This window comes from Equus przewalskii, chromosome 12 (assembly GCF_037783145.1).
Source record: "Equus przewalskii isolate Varuska chromosome 12, EquPr2, whole genome shotgun sequence".
In the NCBI taxonomy this organism is placed as follows: domain Eukaryota; kingdom Metazoa; phylum Chordata; class Mammalia; order Perissodactyla; family Equidae; genus Equus; species Equus przewalskii.
In genome coordinates, this window is record NC_091842.1 from 40,798,303 (window position 1) to 40,822,322 (window position 24,020).

The 24,020-nt window shown below is 56.8% G+C and overlaps 2 protein-coding genes, 1 long non-coding RNA gene and 1 other non-coding gene across 10 annotated transcripts in view; 3 read left to right on the forward strand and 1 right to left on the reverse strand.

Moving 5' to 3' along the window:
* The first annotated feature begins 2 nt into the window (after window positions 1–2).
* On the forward strand, window positions 3–586 carry LOC103566786 (uncharacterized). The gene is made up of 2 exons (XR_548576.2): window positions 3–237; window positions 464–586. It is a non-coding gene; the product is annotated as an uncharacterized lncRNA (long non-coding RNA).
* LOC139074978 (small nucleolar RNA SNORD60) lies at window positions 278–360 on the forward strand. The gene has a single exon (XR_011524995.1). It is a non-coding gene; the product is annotated as a small nucleolar RNA SNORD60 (small nucleolar RNA).
* A 735-nt stretch (window positions 587–1,321) lies between the features above and the next one.
* Window positions 1,322–7,593, reverse strand: RAB26 (RAB26, member RAS oncogene family). Of its 2 annotated transcripts, XM_070568765.1 has the most exons (10): window positions 7,551–7,590; window positions 7,279–7,450; window positions 6,065–6,175; window positions 3,581–3,622; window positions 3,421–3,487; window positions 3,149–3,201; window positions 2,696–2,761; window positions 2,520–2,576; window positions 2,354–2,430; window positions 1,322–2,257 (listed from the first exon to the last, which is right to left on the reverse strand). In XM_070568765.1, exons 1-10 carry the CDS (start codon window positions 7,583–7,585, stop codon window positions 2,155–2,157), a joined length of 783 nt encoding a protein of 260 aa, XP_070424866.1. In that variant the 5' UTR covers window positions 7,586–7,590; the 3' UTR covers window positions 1,322–2,154. The 2 variants fall into 2 exon arrangements, with proteins under 2 accessions (XP_070424866.1, XP_070424867.1); XM_070568766.1 differs by having other exon boundaries at window positions 2,354–2,451; window positions 7,279–7,593.
* A 12,196-nt stretch (window positions 7,594–19,789) lies between these two features.
* Window positions 19,790–24,020, forward strand: part of PKD1 (polycystin 1, transient receptor potential channel interacting) — a 46,444-nt gene continuing 42,213 nt past the window's right edge. For all 6 annotated transcript variants that reach the window (XR_011524943.1, XM_070568767.1, XM_070568769.1 and 3 more), the window contains exon 1: window positions 19,790–20,142. Coding sequence is in view for 5 of the 6 variants with exons in the window: in XM_070568767.1 (XP_070424868.1) it covers window positions 19,928–20,142 (215 nt within the window). In the remaining variant the exon portion in view is untranslated. The remainder of the gene's footprint in view (window positions 20,143–24,020) is intronic.

A 24,020-nucleotide genomic window follows, 5' to 3' on the forward strand; every position in this document is an offset into this window, starting at 1 on the left:
TCCTCCTCTCGGATGAAGTACGGCGTTGCGGTGTTTTGTTGTGCGGCTTCTGTGCTCCGCGGGCCGGGGGCGGACTTGGGCGCCGAGTGGAACTAAGGGCGTCGGCCAACCCCACAGGCCGGCCTAGCCTCGAGGTCCAACTTCGGCCTGAGGTTCACCTTGGTCCTCAGCGTTGTACACGTTGCCCCCAGTTCCGCCGAGGAAGTCCTAAACGTCCAGACCTACGTCTCTCTAGAGGTAAGGCTGAGCCGGCCCTGGTTTCCTCGATACAGCTCAAAGCCTGTGATGAATTGCTTTAGTTTCTGACACCTCGTATGAAAACTGCGCGCGCAGTCTGATTATTTTGCAAGACTGAGGCTTCAGGGTGCGCCCTTTCGGCGGGAGGGGCCGGGGGTGAAAGCAGATCTTGCCTGTTCTGTCGGGGGTGGCATCTGTCTACATTATGGCGCTGTCTGACTTTCAGGGCCATCGGTGACCCGGCTGGAGACCTTGAACGTAAGTCAGCATCAGTCCAGGGGCCTCGTGGTAAGGCGGGAGTCCATGTTTGTGTCTGAAGCGCTTAGTAATAAAGCGAAGGTGGTGAGTGGATGGGAGCACGAGTGTCTTTATTTTCTCAAGCCTTTTGCACCCCAGAGGACACCGTGGGAGGACTGGCTCATCCCTGGGCAGTCTTAGGAAGGGGTAGAGACATGAAAATGGAAGTTCCTACCAGTTATTTCCCATATATTTGGACTGCCTTCACCAGTTTTGCCTGTAAGACCAAAAAAGACTTGTGCCTCTGCGCTGAGGTGGGGCATGAACTTTTTTTTTTTTTTTAAGATTGGCACCTGAGCTAACAACTGTTGCCAATCTTTTTTTTCTTAGTTCTTTCTGCTTTTTCTCCCCAAATCCCCCCAGTACATAGTTGTATATTTTAGTTGTGGGTCCTTGTAGTTGTGGCATGTGGGACGCCTTCTCAGCGTGGCCTGACAAGTGGTGCTATGTCCACGCCCAGGATCTGAACCATCGAAACCCTGGGCTGCCGAAGCAGAGTGCACGAACTTAACCACTTGGCCATGGGGCCGGCCCCAAGTCACGAACTCTTAATTCTTCACTAACAGGCCCCTGAGTGCCAATTTCTTTGTTGTTTGGTCTTCAGGAGGGAAGTTGGCGTTAACCATCTAGGTTCCCACATGCTTCCTGGACGGTGCTGGGGTTCCAGGCAGCCCCGCTGTGCTTTCTCTGCCAACCTGGGTATGAGGGAGTGCCACCCTCTTGATGTTCAAGTCAGGCCTTCCCGAGGGTGGTAAAGGGTAATTTCTTTCAATGGATGAGACAGGCACTCCAGAAACACTTTATTCACTAGGACTGAAAACAAGGGCTGTCAATCAAAAGATTGACTTGAAGATTTTAGTGCAAAGGTGAGCACACTACCAGCCCACTGGCTTGACCTCGCCACGCGCTGGCCTCTGCTGAGGGCAGGCCATGGTCCAGTCCACCCAGATGGCTCCCTGACATTTCTCTTATTTTCCACATGCTATTCGCTGTATTACAAGACACAGCCCTGGCATTCTCCAAGGTAACAGGAGAAGAGAATCCTGTTGTTTGAACTACAGCCTCCTCGTGGGTGTGCTGGGAGCAGGTCCTCAGCACAGACACATGCTGTGATGAGTTGTGAAGCCCTCCGCCCCAGGCACAGAGGGAATTCTGCCTTTCCCTGCATGGGCAGCATGCGCAGCTGAAGACATGGCTTTCTAAGGGGTTAGGCACTGTATGTCCTTGAAGCTAGCTGCCCAGGAGGGGGCAGCAGAGTGCTGTGGCGAGCAGCGGACCAGGCACCCAGCACTGCCTGTACATTGCCGGGTGCCCTCCTGTACAGAAGACGGTTGCTTTTCTGTGAAGGCCTTGGGGGCAAGGCCCTCAGGCAGCGGCTGGTGAAGGGGCTGCAGACCTACTTGCTCCCTAAAGCCCATTTGTTGGGCCCTAGGCTCTAGATTGCCACTCAGACAAGGGAAGGGCAAGGCTCAGCCTGGGAGACCTGGAAACCAATACCCTGGGATTGACCGCTGGGTGATGGAAATCAGAGGGGCCTGTGGACCCTCTATCCAGCCTTCCAAGGGCTGAGCTGAGCCTGGGGCTCCCAGAAGGAAGCCCAGTGGCCATGCCCAGGCAGGTTCAGGGTCTGCAGCAGGAGGCCCCACGGCCCTCCCTCTTGACATAGTCATGCAGCCGGAATTGGGGCTCGCCGGGGGCCTTCATGGAGCGTTGCTTCAATTCCCTGTAGGGCAAGAGTAACCATGGAACAGGGCTGCCTGTGCTCCCAACAATGGGATTCAGACCCTGGGTGTGGGATCTTCCTGGTGCTGGGACTTACTTTGCTATGGCCATGAAAGCCAAGTCCACGTTGAGGCCTGTCTTGGCGCTGGTCTCCATGAAGGGCAGCCCGTACTCCTGCAAACAGCCGCTGCCAGCCTGGTGGGGCAGCCCAGACCCTGCAGCCCCAGAGGCACCCCCTGGCCACCCACCCTACCCCGACTCACCTTGGCCAGCTTCTCCCCGTCCTCCCTCTTCACCACACGCTCCTGGGCAGAGTCCACCTGGCACAAGGGTCTTGTGAGACCCAGGGCTCGGCCCGCCCCCCCCCCCCCCCCCCCCCCCCCCGGCCACCCTCACTCCCCTGCAGAGCCAGGGTGGAGAGGACAGGCTGGGTGCCCACCTTGTTCCCCAGCAGCATGAGCACCACGTTGTGCTGGGCATACTCCTGGATCTCAGTCAGCCAGGCCTGTGTGGGGAGAGCAAGACCAGGCTGAATCCTGGCACTCTGCACCCCTGCCCCTCCAGGCCACACCACACAGAGTGCCTGTGGGGCTCTGGTTAACAGGAGGGGATGGAAGTAGTGCTCCCAGGGTGCCATGCCAAGGTGCCCCAGACCAGGTACCTTATCCAAGGTGTTGGGCTGATGGAGCTGGAAGGTCACCCAGGTCCCCTTCAGCTCATCCTCTCAACTTGGGCCACCAGGAGCCCAGAGGGGCTGTCTTTCCCCTCCCTGCTGTCAGGAGGGTGCTCAGAACCCTCTGGGACCCTGATGCCATCTGTGCCTGAGGGAGGTTGGGGATGGGGTCAGGCCCCATCATGGCCTGTCCCCCACACCAGGAAGGGAGCCACTGACCTGAATGTTGTCAAAGGAGGCCTTGTTGGTGACATCATACAGCAGCAGCAGTGCTGGGGGCAGAGGGCCGGTGAGGACACCTCCAGGTCCCTGTCACCCACACCCTCATGTATCACACCCTCCTCGTCACCCATGCCCACACCCTCGTGCCTCACACCCTCCACACTTCCTGCCCTGCTCAAGTCTGGGGCACCCTCTAGCCAACAGAGCAGGGCAGCCATAGAGCACCGCCCTCACTCCCTGGAGCTGGGACCCCATGCCCAGGAGCTCACCATGAGCATCACGGTAGTAAGCATGGGTGACACTGCGGAACCGCTCCTGGCCAGCTGTGTCCCAAATCTGCAGTGACAGGCACAGTCCAGCAGTCAGGGCTACCCAGTCCCTCCCAGGCATCCCCTGCCCTCAGCTCACCCACCTCGAGTCACCTCTTACCTGCAGCTTCACTTTCATGCCATCCACGTCCAAAACTTTGTTCTGAAACACAGCCAACCAGCTCCAGCGAGGGCCCAGCGCCAAATGCACTGTCCCAGGCAGCAGCTAGACAGGTGCCACTCTCCAGTGGGGGTGGGGGACTCCCAAAGGTAGGGTAGGGTAGGGTAAGCAGGCAGTGATCGAGGGACCCCTGGCATGCCCCTGAATTCATTCTTATCCTCTGTGCCCCTCAGCTGGTTAGGCTCTGCCCCCAATGCCCACCTCCTGGTTCTCTGTCTGACACCTCAACCTCCCTCTACCTGCAGATAATGCTTCTTCTTGAACCTAAGTCCTGGGCTCCACCCAGCTCTCCCCTGTGCCTCCTACACCTCCCTGCTGTGAGCCCCTCATGGTGACCTGCACACAGAGGGGACTCGGGCTCCTTTCTGCCTCAGCTGGCTGTCCTGATGGACTTGCAGGTTGCCGTCCTCCATGGCCAGCTGTGTCCAGTTCTGGGCCGGGTAGTTCTTGCTCTGCCCACCCTGGAGGCCTGGCACATGGCCCCACCAGCTCCACTGCCCTCAAGGGCCCCTTGTCGCCACCCACCCCAGTCAGTCACTGAGTCCTGTTGCTCTGGCCCCTGCTCACCCCTTTACCCCAGCCTTGCCCAGCCACCCTCCTCTGGTGCCTGGCTCAGATCCCTAGCCAGCCGGCTGCCCTGTGTCTACTTGGCAATTCAGCCTTGCCCACATGCATCTCTCCTGCACTCTCACGTGCAGACCACTGCCCCCAACCCCACTCGTGGGCCACCAGCACCTGTCACAGCTCTGCACGTGCTGCTCCTTTTGCTTAGAGCCAGTTGCATGACTTACTTGAAGTCACCCATAGTGTTACCCCTCAGGACCATTACTAACACTCTGCCTTAGTTTCCTCATCCACAAATGGGGATAACCAGGGTGCCGATACCATGACTGCTTCAATGACTTTATGAGTTGCTGTGTGCAAAGCACTGAGAACCATGGCTGGCCCAGCGTGGGGTTAAAAGCCTTTGTTCTAATTTAGAAGCCTCTCTCCCCACTGGGACAGCAGCTTCCTGACCACAGAGTCCAGAGCTCGGCCTGGTACATAGTGGGTGCTCATTATGTGTTTGCTGGCTAGTGAGGCTCCCTAGCTGGGCCTCCCAGCTCAGGACTAGAGGCAGGGAGTGGCCCAACCCCAGTTCTCATCTGCTGGGGCGGGGGTGGGCGCTGCAACGTCATCGCTTCCCTCTTCCCCAAGCTCCTGCTGTCAGGGTGCTTCTGGGTCTCCGGGGAACCAAGCGCAGCCATCTGCCAGGCTGGGGGAAGCCAGGAGGACACCCTGCCTTCCCTAGCACCCGGAATAGGGGTGTGAACCACTTGGCCTCACCTCCCTCCCCACCTGCCCCAGAACTGACACCTGGATGAGGAGGAGGGAGGTGGGACCAGGACAGGCAAAGGACCTCCTGCCCCAGGCCTAAACCACCCCCTCTGGCACCTCAACCCTACTTCATCCCAGAGGACTTGAGGGGACCTGGACCCCTACAACAGGGTAGAGAATGGCTCCCCAGGCTGGAGGAAGCCTCTCTTTCCTGTCCTTAGAATGCCCCCCACCCCCAGCCTCCCACCAACAGGATCTAATTAAAGGGTGAGAAAAATGCAAATTCGGGATTTGCTGAGCACACCAGCACCTCGGCACTCGGAATTTAGACTGGTGAGCAGAGGTTGGGGGCTCTGATGCCGGAGCCCCTCAGGCCTAAGGCTGTGCCCCCCATCATTCCCTGCTGACTCCACAGGCTGCCTGGGTGCTGGAGGGGCTCATGGAGCCAAGCGTCCAGGAGCATCTGCCCCAGAAGAACCCCAGGACACAGCCCTCTGGCTGGGGGTGGGGGGTGAGGGGCTCTGGCAGGGGAGAGCAGCCAAGCAGGAGCATTTGCGTGAGCCTCCTCACTCAAGGGCAGGGACTTCTCCACAGCTCCGGGACAGGGTGTGTGCTCCAGTGCCACAGCTGCCTGTCTTGTAGGTCCTGGGTGGGTCACCTGGCACCTCAGGGCCCCCTCTGTACAACAGGGCAGCAATTCTGGCCTCCCAAGTGGACGTGGGCCTTGAGTTCCCTCTGACAGCAACCACCGTAGGGGCGCCAGTGCCCACCTCCCCTGAGGCAGAGGCTACAACCCTGCAGGGTCATGCTGGCCCTGGGCACAGGGGTACCATCTCTGCTTCGGTTGGATGCAGCCACCACCTATCTCCAGGACCCTTGGGGTGTCGGGAGGTGGGCATCTTTGTGGTTAAAGGGTACCACCTCAACCACCCTGATCCTGGGAGCCAGGAAGTCCAGCCAGGAGCCCCACTTCGTGAGCCTGTCAGTGCCACGGGGATAATGAAGAACCAGCTGTGCAGGGGTGCTGTGAGACTCAGTGAGCTGGGGTTGGGGGCCAAGGCAGGGCTGGGACCGGTCAGTGCTCAGGACATCAGCCTCTACTCTCACCCGGAAGTCGATGCCCACGGTGGAGATGAAGGTCCCCGCCAGGAAAGCCCCATCCTTGAAGCGCACGAGCAGGCAGGTCTTCCCCACGCCCGAGTCCCCCACCAGCATGACCTGGAGTGAGCAGGAGGGTCAGAGGGGACCAGTGTGCTGCTGGCCCGCCCAGAGGTGTGTATGGTTTTTCCTGAACTGTCTTGGTCAAAGAGCTGTGGCTGTGGGTGAGGGGCAGGAGTGGAGGGAGGCATCCCAGGCCCACAGGTTCAGTAGGGCCTGGGGGAGACACAGCAACTATGGTCCTGGCTGGCTTGGACCTCCACCTTCCACCTCTGAAAGGTTCTGTGCCCTCTCTCTCGAACAGTGGCCCATCTCAATCAGCAGGGAGTGGGGGCAGCTGCCTCCATCCACTGCCCTGCCTAAGCCCACCCCCAGGCCCTGGACACCATGCTTGATCTGGAAGGAGAGCATTTGGGGCTTGGTGGGGAGCAGAGCCTGGCAGTTGGTGGCTGGGGACCTCCTGAGAGGCCTGTGGGGGCCACCGTGCCAGGGGGCTTCTTCCAATTCCAGCAAGACTCTGGAGGAATTTGCCACATGAGGGTCAGATCTTGGCATCAGGAGCGGTCTGGCCAGGTCTGTGGACAGGGAGGGTCAGGCCTCCCCCTCCTCCTCCCCATCCCCCAGCCTGCTGCCAAAGGCTCTGAAACCCCACGATGGTCCTGCCAACCCCCCCAATTCACAAGATTCTGCCTTGGCCTGGAGGAGGCCGCAGTGCTCCCCACCCTACTGGCAATCCTCTCACTAGTCTCCCCCGTAAAAAAAGAGGAGACCCGCAGACCCTGGGTGTGAGGGAAGGCAGCATATGGAAATACAGAGACGGGCGGGGGCGGTGGCACTAGGGAGCTGGGAGAGGACACCTGCCAGGCTCTGACTTCCCCGGAACCCCTTGTCTGGCCCTGCCAGCTGGGGGCTAGGGGGCAGGCCTTGCCAGCTGTTGAGTATCCTAAACCCGGGTCTGACAGCTGTGTGTGTGTGCGCGCGCGCGCGATGCACCATGCCAGCCGTGCCAGCTGCGGGGTGCCGCTCGGGTCGGCTCCGTGCCCAGAGTCCGCAGGGCCCTGTACCCGCTCCCTGGACCCCCTCCCCGCTGGGTTCCGGCCGGACGCCACCTGCTGCACTCGCTTGGGCGCGGGGGAGGGGGGCAGAGAGGGTGCCCGGCTCACCTTGAAGGCGACGTCGTAGAAGTCGCCGCCGCCGCCAAGCGAGGGCCGGCCGGGCTGCGGGGGCCCGTTGCGCGGCGCCTCGGGGCCGGGGCGCGCCGGCCGGGGCCCGTTGGCAGCGGGCAGCGCGGAGGCAGCGGTCGCGCTGGCCCCCTTGCTCTTGGGGGTCTTCTTCCTGGACATGTCGGGCGGGCGCTCAGTGCGCTCCCGCTGCAGCCGCCGCGCCCCGGGCCGCCCTGCTCCCCGAGCCCGCGGAGCCCGACCCGGACCCGAACCTGTCCCGAGGCGGCAGCGGCGGCGGCGGCGGCATCCCGGGCGCCAGGCTCCCCGCCGCCCCGCCCCCGCCGCCCCACAGCCCGGCAGCCACTCAGGCCCGGCCTCCCGCCGCCGCCGCCAATGGCCGCGCTGGGGCGGGGCCATGCAAATAAGATGGCCGACCCGGGGGCGGGGTCAGGAGGCCGGGGCACTGTCCTGGGTGCTCCAGGTCGGTGCGCCTCTGCCTAGTGGGGGGCGCTCACCCTCACCCCAGGCACAGTGACCCCCGACTCTGGGGCCGCCTCTGGGCTTAGGCGGGGGTGTGGGGCACTGGGCCCGGGAGAAGGAGCACCCGGAATCTTGTTGCTCCCCTACCTGCTGTGCACCACCCCGCCGCGTGCTGCCCCTTGCCCAGTCACCCCCACTGGACCTTTTCCGGGCCTAGAAGAAGGGGAGTGCCTGAAATGGGGGTGCTGGGGGAGTGGGCCTGCATCAGTGGACACCATGGGATTCTGTCCCTTCTCAGCCAGAGATGGCACCTGGCCTGCTGTGGGCTCCCCCTCCCTTCCAGGGCAGGCGGGCCCAGGAAGCTCCAACAGTCGGTCTTGGCAAACAAACCTGGGTGCGCCGAGTGCTGGGGCTCAGCTGGCAGCTGGTTACAGAGGCAGGATATAGCGGGCACAGCAGAGTGGCAGGGCTGAGCCGGCATGGCGCTCTCCCCCACAGCTTCTGCCTGCTGGGCTGAAGCCTCCGGGTCCTCAGGAAAAGGGAAGTCAGTGTCACAGCCAGCAGCAGACCCTCTGAGGGTCCCCTCCCGTGGGGCTGTGCCCTCAGGGGTCTGGGAGGTGAAGGAGGGGGGAGGCCCCTCCCCCAGGCTATGGCTGCCCTTTGGCCTTCCAGTGCCAGGTTCTGGCCCCAAGGGGGCCAAGTGCTGGTTGTCCCCATTGGTCCCTGACAGATCCCTATCCTGGTCCTGAGAGCTCCTCCCCACCCAGGCTGCCTGAGGCTGTGTCCCAGGACCCCCACCCAAGATGCTCTGGGTCTTGAGGATGGGGTCATGGAATCCTAGGAGTGGTGTCCCTCGCCCAGGGCTTGAGAGCAGTGAGTGCAGACAGAAGGGCAGCGCTTCTGGGATCAGTCTCTGCTCCATGCTCCTCTGGGAGCTGGAGAGATGGCCTGGCTGTCTCCAGAGACATAACAGCTGTCACCAGGAGGCCTGAACCTCCTCAACTGGCAGTGCCCAGAACCCAAATGATTATAATGAGCAGAAGCTGCCTCTCAGGCTCAGAGGTCTGAGAAAACACAAGTGGAGCATGCTGCCCAGCAGAGCGATTCCTCCAGAGGGCCTGGCAAGGTCTTGCACGAGAGAGGCTGTGGAAATCTGCCTTTCACTGAGTGTCATCGTGTGCCAGGCACATGTCATCTTCAAAACTATCCCGCAGGTGGGTGCTGCTATGATCCTAATGTTCAGAGGGGGAGACGAAGGCTCAGAGAGGGGAAGGGAGCTGTCCAAGGTCACCAGGCTAAGAAGTGGCAGAGCTAAGATGTGCACCTGTGAACTCTGGCTCCAGAGAGCATAAACTGTCCCATGGCAGGGTTGGCCCAGGGGTTCCCTGGAGATTCGTCCCTCAGGGGCCTGTCGGAGCTAGGGGACAAGCCTGAAGAAGCCCTCTGAGGGCCCCCTGGCCTCCTTTCCTGTCTTGCTCCTCTGGCTGCCATTTCTTTCAGGCCAATGTCCAGATGTATGGGTAGTGGGGCCTGGGGTCGGGGTGTTGAGCTCCAACTGCTGTGGCCCTGGGGACTCCAGGTATCCCACTCTTATGAGGTCAACATCAGAGTGGCTGACCCGGGGTCTCAGCTACCAGTGCCAACTGGCCCCAAGGTCCTAGGCAGTGAGCTCCCTACCTCCTCCTCCCAGCTGCTTCCCAGAGTGTGCCTGGCATGGAAGCCACAGAGGAGTCTTTGTTCCCTAGAGGTGGGGGCTGCAGGTAGGACAGCCTAAGTTGGAGTGGGGGTAGTGCTGATGGGGTGACCGGGAAGAGGGAAGGAGGCAGACGTGCCAGAGAGGGTGAGAAGCCAGGAGGGGAGGGATGCTGAGAGCAGCAGAGGAGAAAGGCTTCACCTTGCAACCTTTAAAATCAGGAGAGTGTATGTGAAAATCCAGGCCTCTGGTTTCTCTTGAGAAGAGGAGCTCTGGGCCCCTGCATCACGGCACCCCTCCTGCCTCTCTGATCTTCCAGCAGGCCTCATCTTTGATCGTTGTGTCCCTTGATTCCTCTGTTTGCCATCTGTCTCACCCTCTGGAATGCAAGCTCTCTGGGCACAGGAAGCAGCTTGTCTCGGTCACTGCCATATCCCTGGCAGTCGGCTCCAGGCCTCAATAAACAGTTATTAAATTGGTGAAAGAAATATGAGTTAGAAACGCAGGCCCCACCTCAGGAGGACGCATCATTGCTAACAAGGATTTAAGGCAGAATGTGCCTCCACGTGTGATGAGAGCAAGACTAATGTGATCAAGTAGGGAGAGCAAGGCTTTGTGGAGGAGGGACATTTGCACTGGGCTTTGGAGGTTGAGCAGGAGTCCAACAGGAGAGGAGACAGAGAAACTTGCTAGATGGAGGGAGTGAATATATGTGTGGGCTCAGAGTGCCAGCAGGAGGGCACTTTGAGCAGAAAAGGCCAACCTGTGGTCCTGTTGCTTAGAGGAAATGGGAGGTCATCCAGCAGGTAACGTAGGAGAGGGCAAGATCATAAGGAGAATTTAAATGTTTTGCTAGGAGCTTGGAAATTGTTCAACAAGAAGTAGGGACCACGCCTGGTTTCTGAGCAGAGCCACAGAGAGAGGATACTGCTCCAGGAATACAGGGAGTGGAGAGGAGGGGATGGGCAGTGCAGCCTGTGGACAGGGAGATGATTTTGAAGGGGGTTGCAGGAGCCCATGGGGAGGTGATGGGACACAGGGGACCTCTAGGAGAGACAGAATCTGCAGGCCTGGAGGTGAGGCAAGGAAGAGTCATAGCCCATGGGGCAGAGATGGGGGTTGGGGGTGAGGTGGGTGAAAGATGGCAAATTCTTTGCTACTCCTCCCAGTGAGGGGGGAGAGTCGCCTGCCCTGGGGTCTGGGCAGGAGCTATGATCGCTCTGATTGGCAAATATGGCAGAAGTGACCATGTGTCCATTTCTGGACCCAGACCTTACAGACTGGCAGCTCCCCACTTTCTGTCTCCTGAAACCCTCAATCTTGGACCCCAGCTGCCACCCTGTGAGAAGCCTAGGTCGCCTTGCGGAGAAGCCTGGGTGGAGAGGAGCCCACCTGCGTGCCAAGTGAGTGAAGAAGGCGTCCTGGCAGACTCTGTGCAGAGCAGAGGGAAGCGTCTCCCTTGAGCCCTGCCAAACTGCAGATTCATGAGCCTTTGGGGATGATTGTTACGCAGCAATAGGTAACCAGAACAGGCTGCCAGCAAGGGGAAGGAAAGGGGGCAGTTTGGTGGGGATGGCTGGACCTGGGGATGCCCAGATTCTTGAGACCTTCAGATCTAGAGAAGAGAAGATGCCCTGCAGGCCAGGGCAGGTCCCTGAGGCAGGGTTTAGAGTTAGGGTGAGCCCTGGGACTGAGCTTGAGGTAGAGAGTGAGGACTGTGTTCCCCTGGGGAGGGGTGCCTACAGCCCTCAACCCCTGGGCCACAGGGCTGGCTTTGCTGGGCAGGGGAGGGTCCGCGTGTGTCTGTGCCCAGCAAAGGGACAGAGCAACCCTAGGTCTGCTCCAGCCTCCTTGAGGCCTCACTCCTGGACCCTTACCCGCAGCACCATCCAACAGCCCGGTTCCTGCCCCCTCATATCAGAGTCTCTAGCTCCTTGGCCTCTGCCCTCTGCCTTGCCCTTCTGGGTGTCTGACCCCCTGTCCTGGAGTGACATGTGCCATAGTCCCCAGACGTGACAACTCCTTGGGATCTCTGGCCTGGGGCAGCCCTCCGGCTTCACCTCCGCATACCACTCACCCACAGGGTGTGGCCCTCAAGCCAGGCAGGCTCAGACAGGAATAAGAGCCCTCCTCCACTTTCCAGGCTCTGCTTGGAGCCCCATCCTCCAGGCAGACTTCCCTGGCTCCTCCCACCCCTACTTCCTGCTCCGTGGACACTCACGTGGACACGTAAATTTGCTCTCCAGTGGTTCCCCAGGGGGCTGTGCTGCCTCTGCACCAGCCTGTGAGCTGCCTGAGAACAGCGCCCATCCTGCCTGCTCCTGCCGCCACCAAGCACTGAATGCCGAGCTCCATGACTGAGCAGAGCAGAGCCAAGCTGGACTTCAGGAGTCCCTTAGCAAGGGGGCGTGTGGCAAAGCCCCCAAAGTTTGTGTCCTCAGAGCACCTCAGAAGAAGTCAATCCTGTGCCATCTCAGGGAAAAGAATCCTGGCTGGGAATAGTGCCAGAAGGCAGAGGCCCTGGCTGGGCCCCTCGCTTGCTGTGTGACCTTGAGCGTGTGGCATCCCCTCTCTGGACCTGCTCTCCTTTCTGTGAAATGAGGGGGCGGGAGGAGCTGATCTCTAAGGTGCCTTCCAGCTCAAACACCTTATGTTCTCTGAAATCCGTGTGAACGTTGCCATGGAGACGTCAGAGAGGAACTGCAGCAGCACTGACGGCGACTTCCACCCCAAAGAGAGAAGAACTGAGTCACCCCAGAAAGCAGCTGATGTCAGAGGTGTAGTCCTCCCTGCCCCCCAATGCCCAGGTGCACCGGGACCGCACTGAGTGTCCTGCCCCTGAGGTGACACTCGCCGTTGTTGCATGTGGCCCTGCTGGGCAGGCAGTAAGGGGCAGGTGTCCCTCCCTGCCCGAGCAGGCGGAGAAAGGACTGTTCGGAGTGACGGCTGGAGTAGGGGGCTGTTTCCTTACAGTGTGAATGCAAGGACCGCCCCATGTCATTGCTTCCCACGCAGCTCAGGTACTCACACCTAAGTGCTCTTGGCCGTCCCAGGATGCAAAATGGGCCAGCTGCAGAGCGGGGGTTCAGGGAGAGGCCTCGCTCTGATCCAGGCCCTGTGCTGAGGCCCCACGTGGGCGAGACCTCTGGGCTTGGGCAGCCCAGAACCCTCCCGGCTGCCTCTGAGCGCCACGCGTGGCCTTGTGGCAGGGGAGGCATGGGTGGACCCGGGGTAACCATGGCAAACACTGAAGTCTGAAGTCTGAGCACCGGCTGCCCCTGCAGTGGGCCAAGCACTTCACTTGCATTGTCTCTTCTTGTTTCTTAATTATAAAAATAACATATGATTTTTGCAGGCATGTCAACAATACAAAAAGTAAAGACAAGAATACAAGTTCTCATTCCCCCCAGATCCTACCCTCCGGGGGTAACCACTGTTCGGTTTGGTAATGAGATCTGTGTGAGATTCCTGTTGCCGCTGTGACAAAGTTCCACAAACACAGCAGCACAAAACGACCCAAATTTATTATCCTGCACTCAGGAGGCCAGAGTGCGAAATGAGTCTTATGAGGCTAAAGTCAAGACGTCAGCAAGGCTGGCTCCTTCTGGGGGCTCCAGGGGGGAATCCTTGCCTCTTCAGCTTCTCAGGGTTTCCAGCTTTCCTTGGCTTGTGGCCACATCACTCCAGTTTCCATTTCCGTAGTCACCTGGCCTTCTATTCTTCTGCTGTCACAGCTCCCTCTTATAAGGACACTTAGGATTCCATTTAGGGCCCACCTGGATAATCCTCCATGTCAAGATTCTTAATTTAATCACGTCTGAAAGGTCCCTTTTGCCATATAAGGTGACATTCACAGGTCTAGGGGATTAGGACCTGGATGTCTTTGGACTCCATTATCCAGCTTACCCAGTGCCATTCGAATTTTCTATTTTGGGATTTTGTTTGAAACAAGGGTTCTGTGGCTGAGACAGACCTAAAAATCGCTGGGCTATGGATTTCTTTTTCTGTGCCACCTTTGTCTAGTTTGTTTTGGTATCCAAATTATGCTGCTAAATACATTGAATATTGATGATAGATATGCGTAAAATACATTGAGATGTGACCCTTGTTTTCTAAGAGTATAAATAAAATCACATTATTATCTGGGCTTTTCACATTTGATAGGATTTGCCCATAAAAAGATCTGGATTAAGTGTCTTTTCCTGGCATGGCTCTGATATGTTTTTAATTACTTCCTTTATTATTGGTCTGTTTGGACTTTTTATTTCTCCTTAAGTCAGTTTTTGTAGTTTGTATTGTTCTAATATGTAATGATCTTATCTAGATTTCAAAAGTTTAGACAAACAATTGTGTATAATTTTCTCTTGTAATTTTTAGCTCTTTGTTTCTGTGAATAAACCTTCACTCTTAATCCTAATATTCTGCATTTTATTTTTCTCTCTCTCTTTCAGCCATACTTGCTGGCAGGTTTTTTTTTTTTTTTTTAATTTTAATACCCTTATATATTAAAAATAGCTCTTGATTTTATTAATCAATTTTAGCCCTTTCTTTTAAAATAACTAATTTATGCTCGTAGCTTTCTAATTTCTTTCCTTCTACTTTGTTTTGGTTTATTTTACAGTTGTTTTTCTAGAATGTTGACATGAATGCTTAGTTCGTATCCTAGTTTGATTTTTCATGCTTAATAATAATAAGGTGATGTTATCAGTTTCTCTCCATGTGTACTTTTGCATCTCGCAGGTTTGGAAAGATGTATGCTCATTGCTATTAATTTCTTTATAATCTGATTTTAATTTTGATTTTTTTGGGCCAAAGAGTTATTTAAAAGAAGGTATTTCAATTTCCACATGGTTAGCTTTTTAAAAATCAGCTTTATTGAGGTGTAATTTCCATACAATAACATCCCCCAATTTTAACTATACAATTGGGTGAGTTTTGACAATTATAGAGTCATTTAACCATCACCATACTCATGATTTAAAACATTTTTGTCACCCCAAGAATTCCCTCATGCCCCTTTGAGATAATTCCCTCCCCTCACTTCTAGCCCCTGGCTACCACTGACCTGCTTTTTGGTTAGATATTTAAGAAGGGCTTTATTGAGATCTCGTTGACATCCAATAACTGCACATACTCCAGTGTACAATTTGTGAAGTTTTGACATATGTGTACACCCATGAGACCACCACCGCCATCAAGATAATGGAGATATCTCTCACTTTCACATTTACCTTCTAATTACCTGGATTGCCAGGATGTCCAGCTACGTCCTAAGATCCTCTGTGGGTGGTTCTTCAGGCCTATACTCAGGTAGGTGTCCATGGATTAGGGCGGACTTGGGGGAGCCTCAGCTGTGGGCTGGAGTCAAGATGAGGTGGGGTGAGCAGGTGAAAGGACCCAGAGCACCCCTAGGGGGCGGTGTTGCCTAAGGTCACTTTCTTGCCTTATCATTTTCCTCGATCTCACCAAAATACTGTTACATAAAACAGAACTTAGTAACTGTGCTGTTCAAATTCTCTGTATCTTTACTGACTGTTAAAAAATTGGTCTACTTGCTTTGTAAAATTCAAAACAAGGTGTACTAAAGTCTGCCACAATGATTTTGTGTATTTCTAACAACTTAGCTTTGTGTGTTGACGTTCTGTTTTAGAGAACACAGCAGTTCATTATATATTCTACACAGATTGTACCTTTAATTTGTGTAAAAAAAAAGGCTCTTTTCCCATTTATTATCTTTTGCTTTAAGGCTCTATTTTTCTGGTATTAATACTGCCACCTCACCTTCTTTATGTCTTCATTTTCCTGTCTCTTTATTCTCAGCTTTCTGGGTTGTCTTAACTGTGTCCCTATAAATAGCATTTACCTGGATTTAGTGTCTCTTCTCATTATGATAATCCTTGTCCTTTAACAGGACACTTTAACTCATTTACATTTATTATGATCACCCACGTGCTTGGCCTTACTTTGTGTGTTCTGATTAATACACTGATCCATTGTTTCCTTTTTTAATTCTCTCCCGGGATGATCAAGTTTTCTTGTTTTTCCCCTCTGCCTGCCCTGTAGTTTCCCCCTTTCTTTTATGCTAATAGTTATCATTAACTGTTAGTAAAAACCTTAAAATCTATGTTTTATCAAGAATTAGGCATTTTCCCAATGTCCCCCTCCCTGAATCTAACAAGTTCTCTGGCATATTTTATTTTCTCTGTTTCACCACAGGGTTTGTTGAAATAGTCTAGAATTTCATTTTCAGATAATTTCTTCTTTAAACATTTGTCTTTTCTATTTCAAAAATCCTTTCCAAACAATTGCATTTACTCCACAACCACCTTCAAACAATCATTTAGACCTGATTAATCTGTTTTGCTCATTTTGCACCACTCTCTCTTATGGATGTATCTTCCCATATCTTGAGTCCTTGAATCTTATCAATTTGTCATCTGGTTAGAATTAAAAGCTTGGGTTTGGAATATAATCCCAGTCCTGCCACTTACCTGCTGTGTGACTAGGCAAATTTCTTACCCTCTCCGTGCCTTAGTTACCTCATTTAATAAAGGGAATAATAATAGTACCTAGAGTACTAGAGGTATGAAGATGCAATGGAATAAGGCAATGAATGAGTGGATGGAGAACCGAAGGCTGTGAGCTGCCTCCCTACTATCACTCAAGAGGCTCTCAGCACGAATCCTCCCACTCCTCAGGAGTGCTCTCTCTCTGTCCGCTTCTCCCTCTCTGCTGGCATTCTTCCCTTAGCCCGGAAACTCATTCAAGTCTCTCCCATATTAGGAAACGACCTTTGCCACTGCTCTGTGCCATCTCTTGGCCCCTGCCTCTCTCTTCCCTTTCACACTTGAGCTTTTAGAAACCTTGGGCCACATGTCACGTCTACACTGTCTCACTTGCTACCGACCTGATGCATCTGGCTTCCTACCGAGCCCTCCGCCTAATGTGCCCTCAGTAAGGATCATTGGTGAGCACCGTGCCTTCAGCTTTGTGCAGGTGACATGGCAGGGTTGAGGGACAGGATGACCTGAGGATCCCTGTCCAGTAGAGACACCAACATGCACAAGGACAAATGCTCTGCCTGAAGTAGATAGCTCATAAATATGTGTCCCCTGAATGGCTGTGTGATGCAAATGAGCACACGAGACAGGGGCTGGGAGGCTTCCTGGAGGAGGAGGCATGTCAGCTGAGTCTGCAAGCAGAAGTATTCATGGGATGGGATGGAAAGCATTCCAGGCAAAGGGAACAATATGGGGAAAGGCCAGGAGGTGGGAGGCTGTAGAGAGTTCTGGAAACCCCAAGTGGGAGTCCACGTGGGCCTGTGCAGTGTGGGGGGACCGAGGGGGAACTTGCAGCTGCCTCATCCCCAGCCCCCGCTCTGTTCCTGCAGCACAAGCCCCTGCTGACTTCTCCTCTGTAGACTTTCCCACACCGTGCCTCAGTTTCCTCCTACTTTAGCCCTCTCGCTCAGACTCCCCCAAGCCTCTCTCCTCCCCACTCTGGGTTGGTGTCCCCTATCTCTGGAGTCTTTCACCTGCCCCAGGTGCTCTTGCCTCCCTCCCAGCTTCACAACCCCCTCCCAGCTGCACTCTAGGCACCTTCTCAAGTGGTCTGTGGTGGCATCTCCACCCACCCTGGCCCCCAACACCAGGCAGGGCATCATCTGAGCCTCCTCCTTCTCCACCACCCCCTCCATCCAGTGCTGAGGCTCCTTCCCACCTGGACTCCCTGGCCCTGCCCCCCTCCCCTGCCTCATCCTATCAACCCCATCTTGGCTGAGGCCCTCATGGCAGTGTTTTCAGACTGGGTTCCCAAGCACTCCCTCTGCGATTCTGTGTTAAAAGGTTCCTGAAGGCCCAGCCCTGTGGCTAAGCGGTTAAAGTTCCCAGCACCCCACTTCAATGGCTCAGGTTCACGGGTTCGGATCCTGGGTGCAGACCTACTCCACTCATCAGCCATGCTGTGGAGGTGAACCACACACCAAATAGAGGAAGATTGGCACAGATGTTAGTTCAGCGCTGGTCTTCCTCAAGCCAAAAAAGATGAGGATTGGGGCCAGCCTGGTGGTGCAGTGGTTAACTTCACACCTTCTGCTTCGGCAGCCCAGGGTTCACTGGTTTGGATCCTGGGTGCTGACCTAAGCACTATTTGTTAAGCCATGCTGTGGCAGGTGTCCCACATATAAAGTAGAGGAAGATGGGCACGGATGTTAGCTCAGGGCCAGTCTTCCTCAGCAAAAAGAGGAGGATTGGCAGTAGATGTTAGCTCAGGGCTAATCTTGCAACAAAAAAAAAAAAAAGAGAAGGATTGGCAATGGATGTTAGCTCAGGGTGAATCTTTCTCAGCAAAAAAAAAAAAAAAAAAAAAAAAGTTCCTGAGGCCTAGAATGTTTGCAGGCTCTACAATCTCTCCTTGTAACAATGGAAGTTCCCTGTCATGTCTAACTTAAGTCCCTCCCCCAACTTGCTCCAAGATATTCTGAGTTGGAGACAAAGGGGCTTGTGGGAGTTGAGCCCTGAGAATGGACCACAGCAGTCAGAGCTGGACTCTCCCCAGCCCAGCGCAGGCTTTGGGACATGGCAGGCTATGCGTTCCCTGTTATTCCCTGGCCTCTGCCTGTGCCAGGGGCCCACCTGTCCTTCCTTGGGCCTTTCCTCGGAGATGGCTCTGGGCTGAATGTGACCCTCCTGAAGCCCTGAAACTTAGGCTTGCTATTTCCATTGCACAGATGAGCAAAGGGAGGCATCTGGGCGCCCTTTCATTCCCAGGAGAATAGCAGGGCTTCGGTGTGCCCCACAGTGGTCCTGCTTGGGCTCCCCCAGCGAGTGGCAGCAGGACATGGGCCCAGCGTGGGTTAGTCGAGCTTTCCAGCTAGTTTAAGCAGAGACACAGAGCACAGAAAGAAAGCTGGGAAGCCTCAGGGTGCAGCCTGGTGCCAGTCTTGGGACAGGGGCCTCACCTATGTGGGACTCTGGGTTCCCCCTCCCTGTGACCACTCATCCTCTGTCCAGGCTCCCAGGGGACAGACCCAATTGGCCAGGTTGGGTCAGGCATCCACCTATGGCCCAATGGGCCATAAATTAACAATTTTATTATTTCTTCACTGTTTAAAAAGTTGAGATATAACTCACACACCACAAAATTCACCCTTTTAAGAGGAGAATTCAGTGATTTTTAGTACATTTTCAAGGCTGTGCAGCCATCACCACTACCTAATTCTAGAACATCCTTGTCATCCCCAAAAGAAACTCCATATAGTCAGCATCACTCCCCAGCCCCTGGAGCCGCTAATCTATTGCCTGTCTTTATAGCTTTGCCTATTTTGGACATTTCCTATAAATGGCATCATAAACATATGTAGTCCTTTTTGTCTGGCTTCTAACATGTTTTCAGGGTTCATCCACGTTTTTCGGCTTGGATTCGTCCTACTACATGCGTTAGTTCCTTAACTAAATCCTCTGTGCGCACACGGAGGAAGCAAAGCTCCGTCGGCAGAGCCACAGCACGGGGTACTTCGTCGCCAGGAAAAGAGTGGGCAAGTGGCGGCCACAGAGGGAGGACGCGGGCGCCCTGGCACGCAGACCGCAGCCTCCCACGCTCTGGCCGGCAGGTAGGCGGCAGCAGGGATGCTGCGCTTCACCTGCCCAGGGGAGGCCCACCTTAGGCGTCACCTCCGTGACAGCGGAGACTAGCCGCTACACCTCGCCGGCGCTCTGGCGGAACTCCACGAGAGGACGCGATGCGTATTTACTGAGCGCCTACTGTGTGCCAGGCGCTCGGGATACGGCGGAGATCGAGAGGGACAAAGGCGCTGGGAGTGGGTGCACACGCAGGCCGCGGGAGTTAACGTTGCTGGTGTTTTCAGGGCTGTGACTTATGACAGCGGACTGCTGGGAGGTAGGGACGTGGCGGGAAACCGAGGCGCGGCAGGAGCTGGGAAGGGAGCAGATGAAAGGCCGCGAGCAGGCGGGGCGGGACCTCCGGACGCCCCGCCCCCACCGCTCCTGCGGGAAAGGGAGCCGGCCGCCGAGCCCACAGCGCCGCGCGAGGGGCGGAGCCTCCACTCGCTCCGCCCACATGGCCTTGTGCCCTCCCCCCGTGCGGCCGCGCCACGGCAGAGGGGAGGGCGGAGCCTCCAGACTCCCCGCCCCTAACCCGACTCTGCGGCGCAGGGGGCGGGGCCTGCGGACGCCCCGCCCGCCCCGCCCGCCCCGCCCGGCGCCGCGCCTGGGGGAGGAGGAGCCGGCGGCGGCCCGCACTGCAGCGCGAGCGCGCGAGCGGGCGGCGGCGGGAGCTGATCGCCGCCGGGCCGAACGCCGAGCGAGCGTCGCGCAGGCAGACAGGCCGCGGCCGCCGCCGGATCCCGCCCCGCGCCCTGCCATGCTGTCCGCGGGCCCCGCCTGAGCCGCGGCCGCCGGTGCCGGGCGGGCTCGGGGCCTCGGGGCCGTCCGTGGCCATGCGCGCGCTGCCCTGACGATGCCGCCCGCCGCGCCCGCCCGCCTGGTGCTCGCCCTGGGCCTGGGCCTGTGGCTCGGGGCGCTGGCGGGGGGCCCCGGGCGCGGCTGCGGGCCGTGCGGGCACCCCTGCCTCTGCGGCCCGGCGCCCGGCGCCGCCTGCCGCGTCAACTGCTCCGGCCGCGGACTGCAGACGCTCGGGCCCGCGCTGCGCATCCCCGCGGACGCCACCGCGCTGTGAGTAACCCGCCGCCCCGAGACGCGGCCCGGGCGGTTGCCATGGCGCCGGCCGGGCGCGAGGAGTCGGGCGGCCCGGGCCTGGCGGGGCGCGGGCGCCTGCACCCTCCGGGAGAGGCCCGGCCGGGCAGGCCGCCGGTCTGGCGGGCCTCGCAGGGCGTGGGCGCGTCCTCAGCCTCCAGAAGGGGAAACGGAGCGCGGGCCAGGCCTCTCCCAGGGCGAGGCTCCAGCGCAGTGAGGTCGGCCCGACTAAATAAGGAAAACCTGGGACCGCGGCCGGCTCTCAGCGCGCCTGGCCCAGGCCAGAGGAACACAGAAAAATCCCGGTTTCTGTGAAAGCAAGAGACATCCCCCCCGGTGGGGCTCTGCAAACGCGAGCTGATGGGGGGCCTGTGGCAGCGTGCGGGGGCGGAGTGGGGAGGTCTCCGAACAGAGACGACAAACACTTAAACGCTAATTGAAGACTAATAGAATGCGGCCTGGCCTGGGGGATTCCCAGCACCTGGGCGCCCCGCAGAAGGAGGCTAGGAGGTGGAGAGCTCTGTCTGGGATGACAGGAAAGGTTGGACAAGGATTTGATGGATGTATAAGAATTGGCCCCATACGTCGGATGGGGCAGGAAGCTGGATCCAGGGGAAGGGAGGAGGGAGCCATGAGTGGTAAGGACTGGAGGCCGGACTTGGTCGTGTGTGGGTGTAGGGTGCACCCCCAGTGTGGCAACTGCAGCATAGGTGTTAGGGAGTAGGGGCAGGTTGGGAGTGGGCTGGGGTCATGAAGGGCCTCAAGCGTCCTGTCTAGTGCTCTCATGTTATCCTGGAAACAGTGGGTGGGTGGAGTTGCCAGGAACGGCTTTAAAACACTGAAGAGTCTGTTGTCAGATTTGCATTTTGGAAGTAATAACAGGCAGCCCTCGTGAAGAGCTTGCCTGGAGTGAGGTCCTGTGCCAATATTGGTTTTATAATATTCTCTGGGTGACTCGAGCATGTAGCCACCTTTAATTAGGGGGCCCTGTGGTCATTGTTCAGATAAGTTTGGATGTTGAGGGGGTGGGTGCTTCTCCTGGGTGGTCCGGATGTCCTTGGGGCTTTGCTGGGCAGACTTGGGGATGGGGGAAGAGCAGGGCCGGCTGGGAGCTGTGGGGGCCGCTCTGGGCCTGTCATCTTGCTCTCTGACCACTGAAGCATTTGCCGTCTCGGCTGTCTCTGTGGAGATGGGCGTCCTGTCTGCTGCCAGTGCCTGCATAATTGCATCGTACCCACCCCACCCGTTTCTGGATGCTGTGGGTGAGCTTACCTCCATTTCTGGTCGGCTGGGAGCTGCTGGGGGTCAGGCCTGGCTCCTGCTGCTTATTTTCTGCTTCCCCAGCACTTGGTGCCGAGCCGGCCTCCAGGAGCTGTCCAGGAAATAAGCGATGCCAGTGGGTTGGCTGGGGGCCTCTGGAGGCTCTGGGGCACAGCGCTGGAGCCCGAGCCTCTTGCCTTGTGTGTGTCCCGTTAGGCTCTCCTCCTGGGTTTTGGAAGTCCTAGGACTGGCGGCCTCCCCCTGAGCTGGCAGGATTCCCAGAGTCGCTGGCCCCTCTAAACATGTGATGGGACCTTGGGAGGCAGGTGGGTGTGGAATGGAGGAGACTGGTGCCCTTCTTTATACCCCGAAACTACCTCTGGGAGATTTCCAGAGGGCTGGGGGCAAGGAGCTCACTGCAAACCAGACCTTTGGGTGCAGATGTAAAGGCTCCCCACTGCCCCCAGGCCACCCTCTGCGCTCTGAGGGCTGCCCTAGCCATTCGGCCTATCAGTCCTGCAAACCTCTCCTCGGGGGGAGGGAGATAGGTGAGTCTTCTCTTCTCCAGGGGAGAGGGGCCGAGCGTGGACAGGCCAGGCAGCCTTCTGGGCAAGGGTGTATGTGCCCAGGGGCCCCAGCGGCCCTGCCTTCTGGGTCTCACCAGCAGCTTTTCTGGAGGGCTCAGGCCTGGTGTCTCTGTCATCAGCATCTTGCAGCCACCTCTTCCTCTGAGGCTCCTTGGCCAGCCTGAGGTGCGGCAGGACAACCGTGTCCAGACCCGGGTGGGAGGTCTGCAGCCAGCCTGTTGGGGACTCTGGGCTCCCGGGCCTTGGCATGCTGGATGGCTCAGGGTTCCAGAATGCCAGGCTTTTTTGGGTTAAACGATGCTGCTGGGAGGTGGCAGCCTGAAAAAGATGACGTTACTCAGCAAAATGTTGCTTCTCCCCTATTTCTAAAGCTTGGTAGTGGAGAATATGCGTGTGCACACAAGTGGGCAGAATAATGTGATGACCCTCATGGACCCACCGCCCTGTGGCCTGCCCTGCCCTGCCCCTCCACACCCCACCCCCACCCATTTTTGAACCAAATTCCAGCCATGCTAATCTTTGATCTGTAAGCGTTTTGGGGTATATGGCACCAGCATGGTCACACCTAAAACAGTGAGTAATCCCTGATCTCATTATTTGTCCAGTGTGTTCAAGTTTTTGGTTGTCTCAGTTTTTTTTAGTAGTTTGAATTAGGGTCCAAATAAAGTCCACACAGCGCAATTAGTTGATGTCTTTTGATCTCTCTTAATATATAGGCTTCCCCTCCATCTCTTTTGGTGCTTGTGTAATTTGTTGTAGAAACCGGCTCTGATGGCACCTGCGTTTGGATTGCGTCTCTGTGTCACCTCCATGGTGTCATCTAACATGTCCCTCTGCTTCCTGTAGATTGATAGTTGGGTCCAGAGCTGCGTCATGTGGCGAGCCACGTTCCAAGTGCTCTGGAGACACTTGTGGCTGGTGGCTACCGTGTTGGACAGGACAGCACAGGGATAGAACGTTCCTCACTGCGGAAAGTTCTGGATGTGACAGCGCTACTCCAGATGCGGTCTGTTGATCAGTTTCAGGTGTGGTCGCTTTTGGCGGACGACTTCTCAGGTGACACATGCTGCTAATTTCAGTTAGGGGCCCATACAGGGCCTTGTCTGTCGTGTCATTATTTTGGGCCTAAAACTAGTCTCGGAGCAGGGACTTGAGAGGGACTTGGTTTGCTGATTAAAGTGTTGGGGTCTTAGTGTCTTTTGTTGGCTGAGAGCACCCAGGGCCTTGCACTTCCCTGCCTTTGCCCCTGAATGACAGGAGAGTGTGGGGAAGACCGGTGGAGGCTCAGTCCCTGGGGTCTGCACAGGACACGGATGTGAGGGCAGCGAGGAACAGACCCCTGGGCTTAGTGTAAGCCTGATGTGTGCGTGACATATTAGACTGCCACGTGCATTGCTAGCTTAAGGGCAGGCCTGGCAGCAGAGGGTCCCCTCCACGAGTCCTCACCAGATGGAGGGCCTGGCTGCTATGTGCCCAGCCCTGTGCTGGGGGTCTTAGAGGCCCACCTCTCTGAGACTCAGTTATCATGAGAAAGCCAGTGTTAAACCAAAGACACAGATGATGGAGAGGCGGCCACTTTGGAGGGGCTGCCCAGAAGAACCCCCTGAATAGGTGACGTTGAAGCCAAAACAGTGCTTGCACAGGAGTCGTCCAGGGGCTGGGAGAGAGCGTCCCAGACAAAGGGGACAGCCTGGTGGAGACTCCGAGGCTCCAAGTGTTGGGAGGTGGGGTGGCATTGAAGGGTCCAGGAGGGAAATGGTGTGGGTGGTGTCTTCTAGAAAGAACATGGGCTGCTGTGTGGAGACACTGGGTATCAGGAGGACCCAGGCATCCTGCATGCTCTGGCCTCGCCCTCACGTTCCCTCAGCTGCACACGACAGCTGTCACTTGGGAATTCAGAAGATAAATGCCTGTGGCATTAGTCTCCTGATGAGACGCAGAATGCAGATTTGCTAGAACTGTGGACAGGAGGTCGCGGGCTGCCTTCTGTACCTGGCCCCCTGGCAGGGC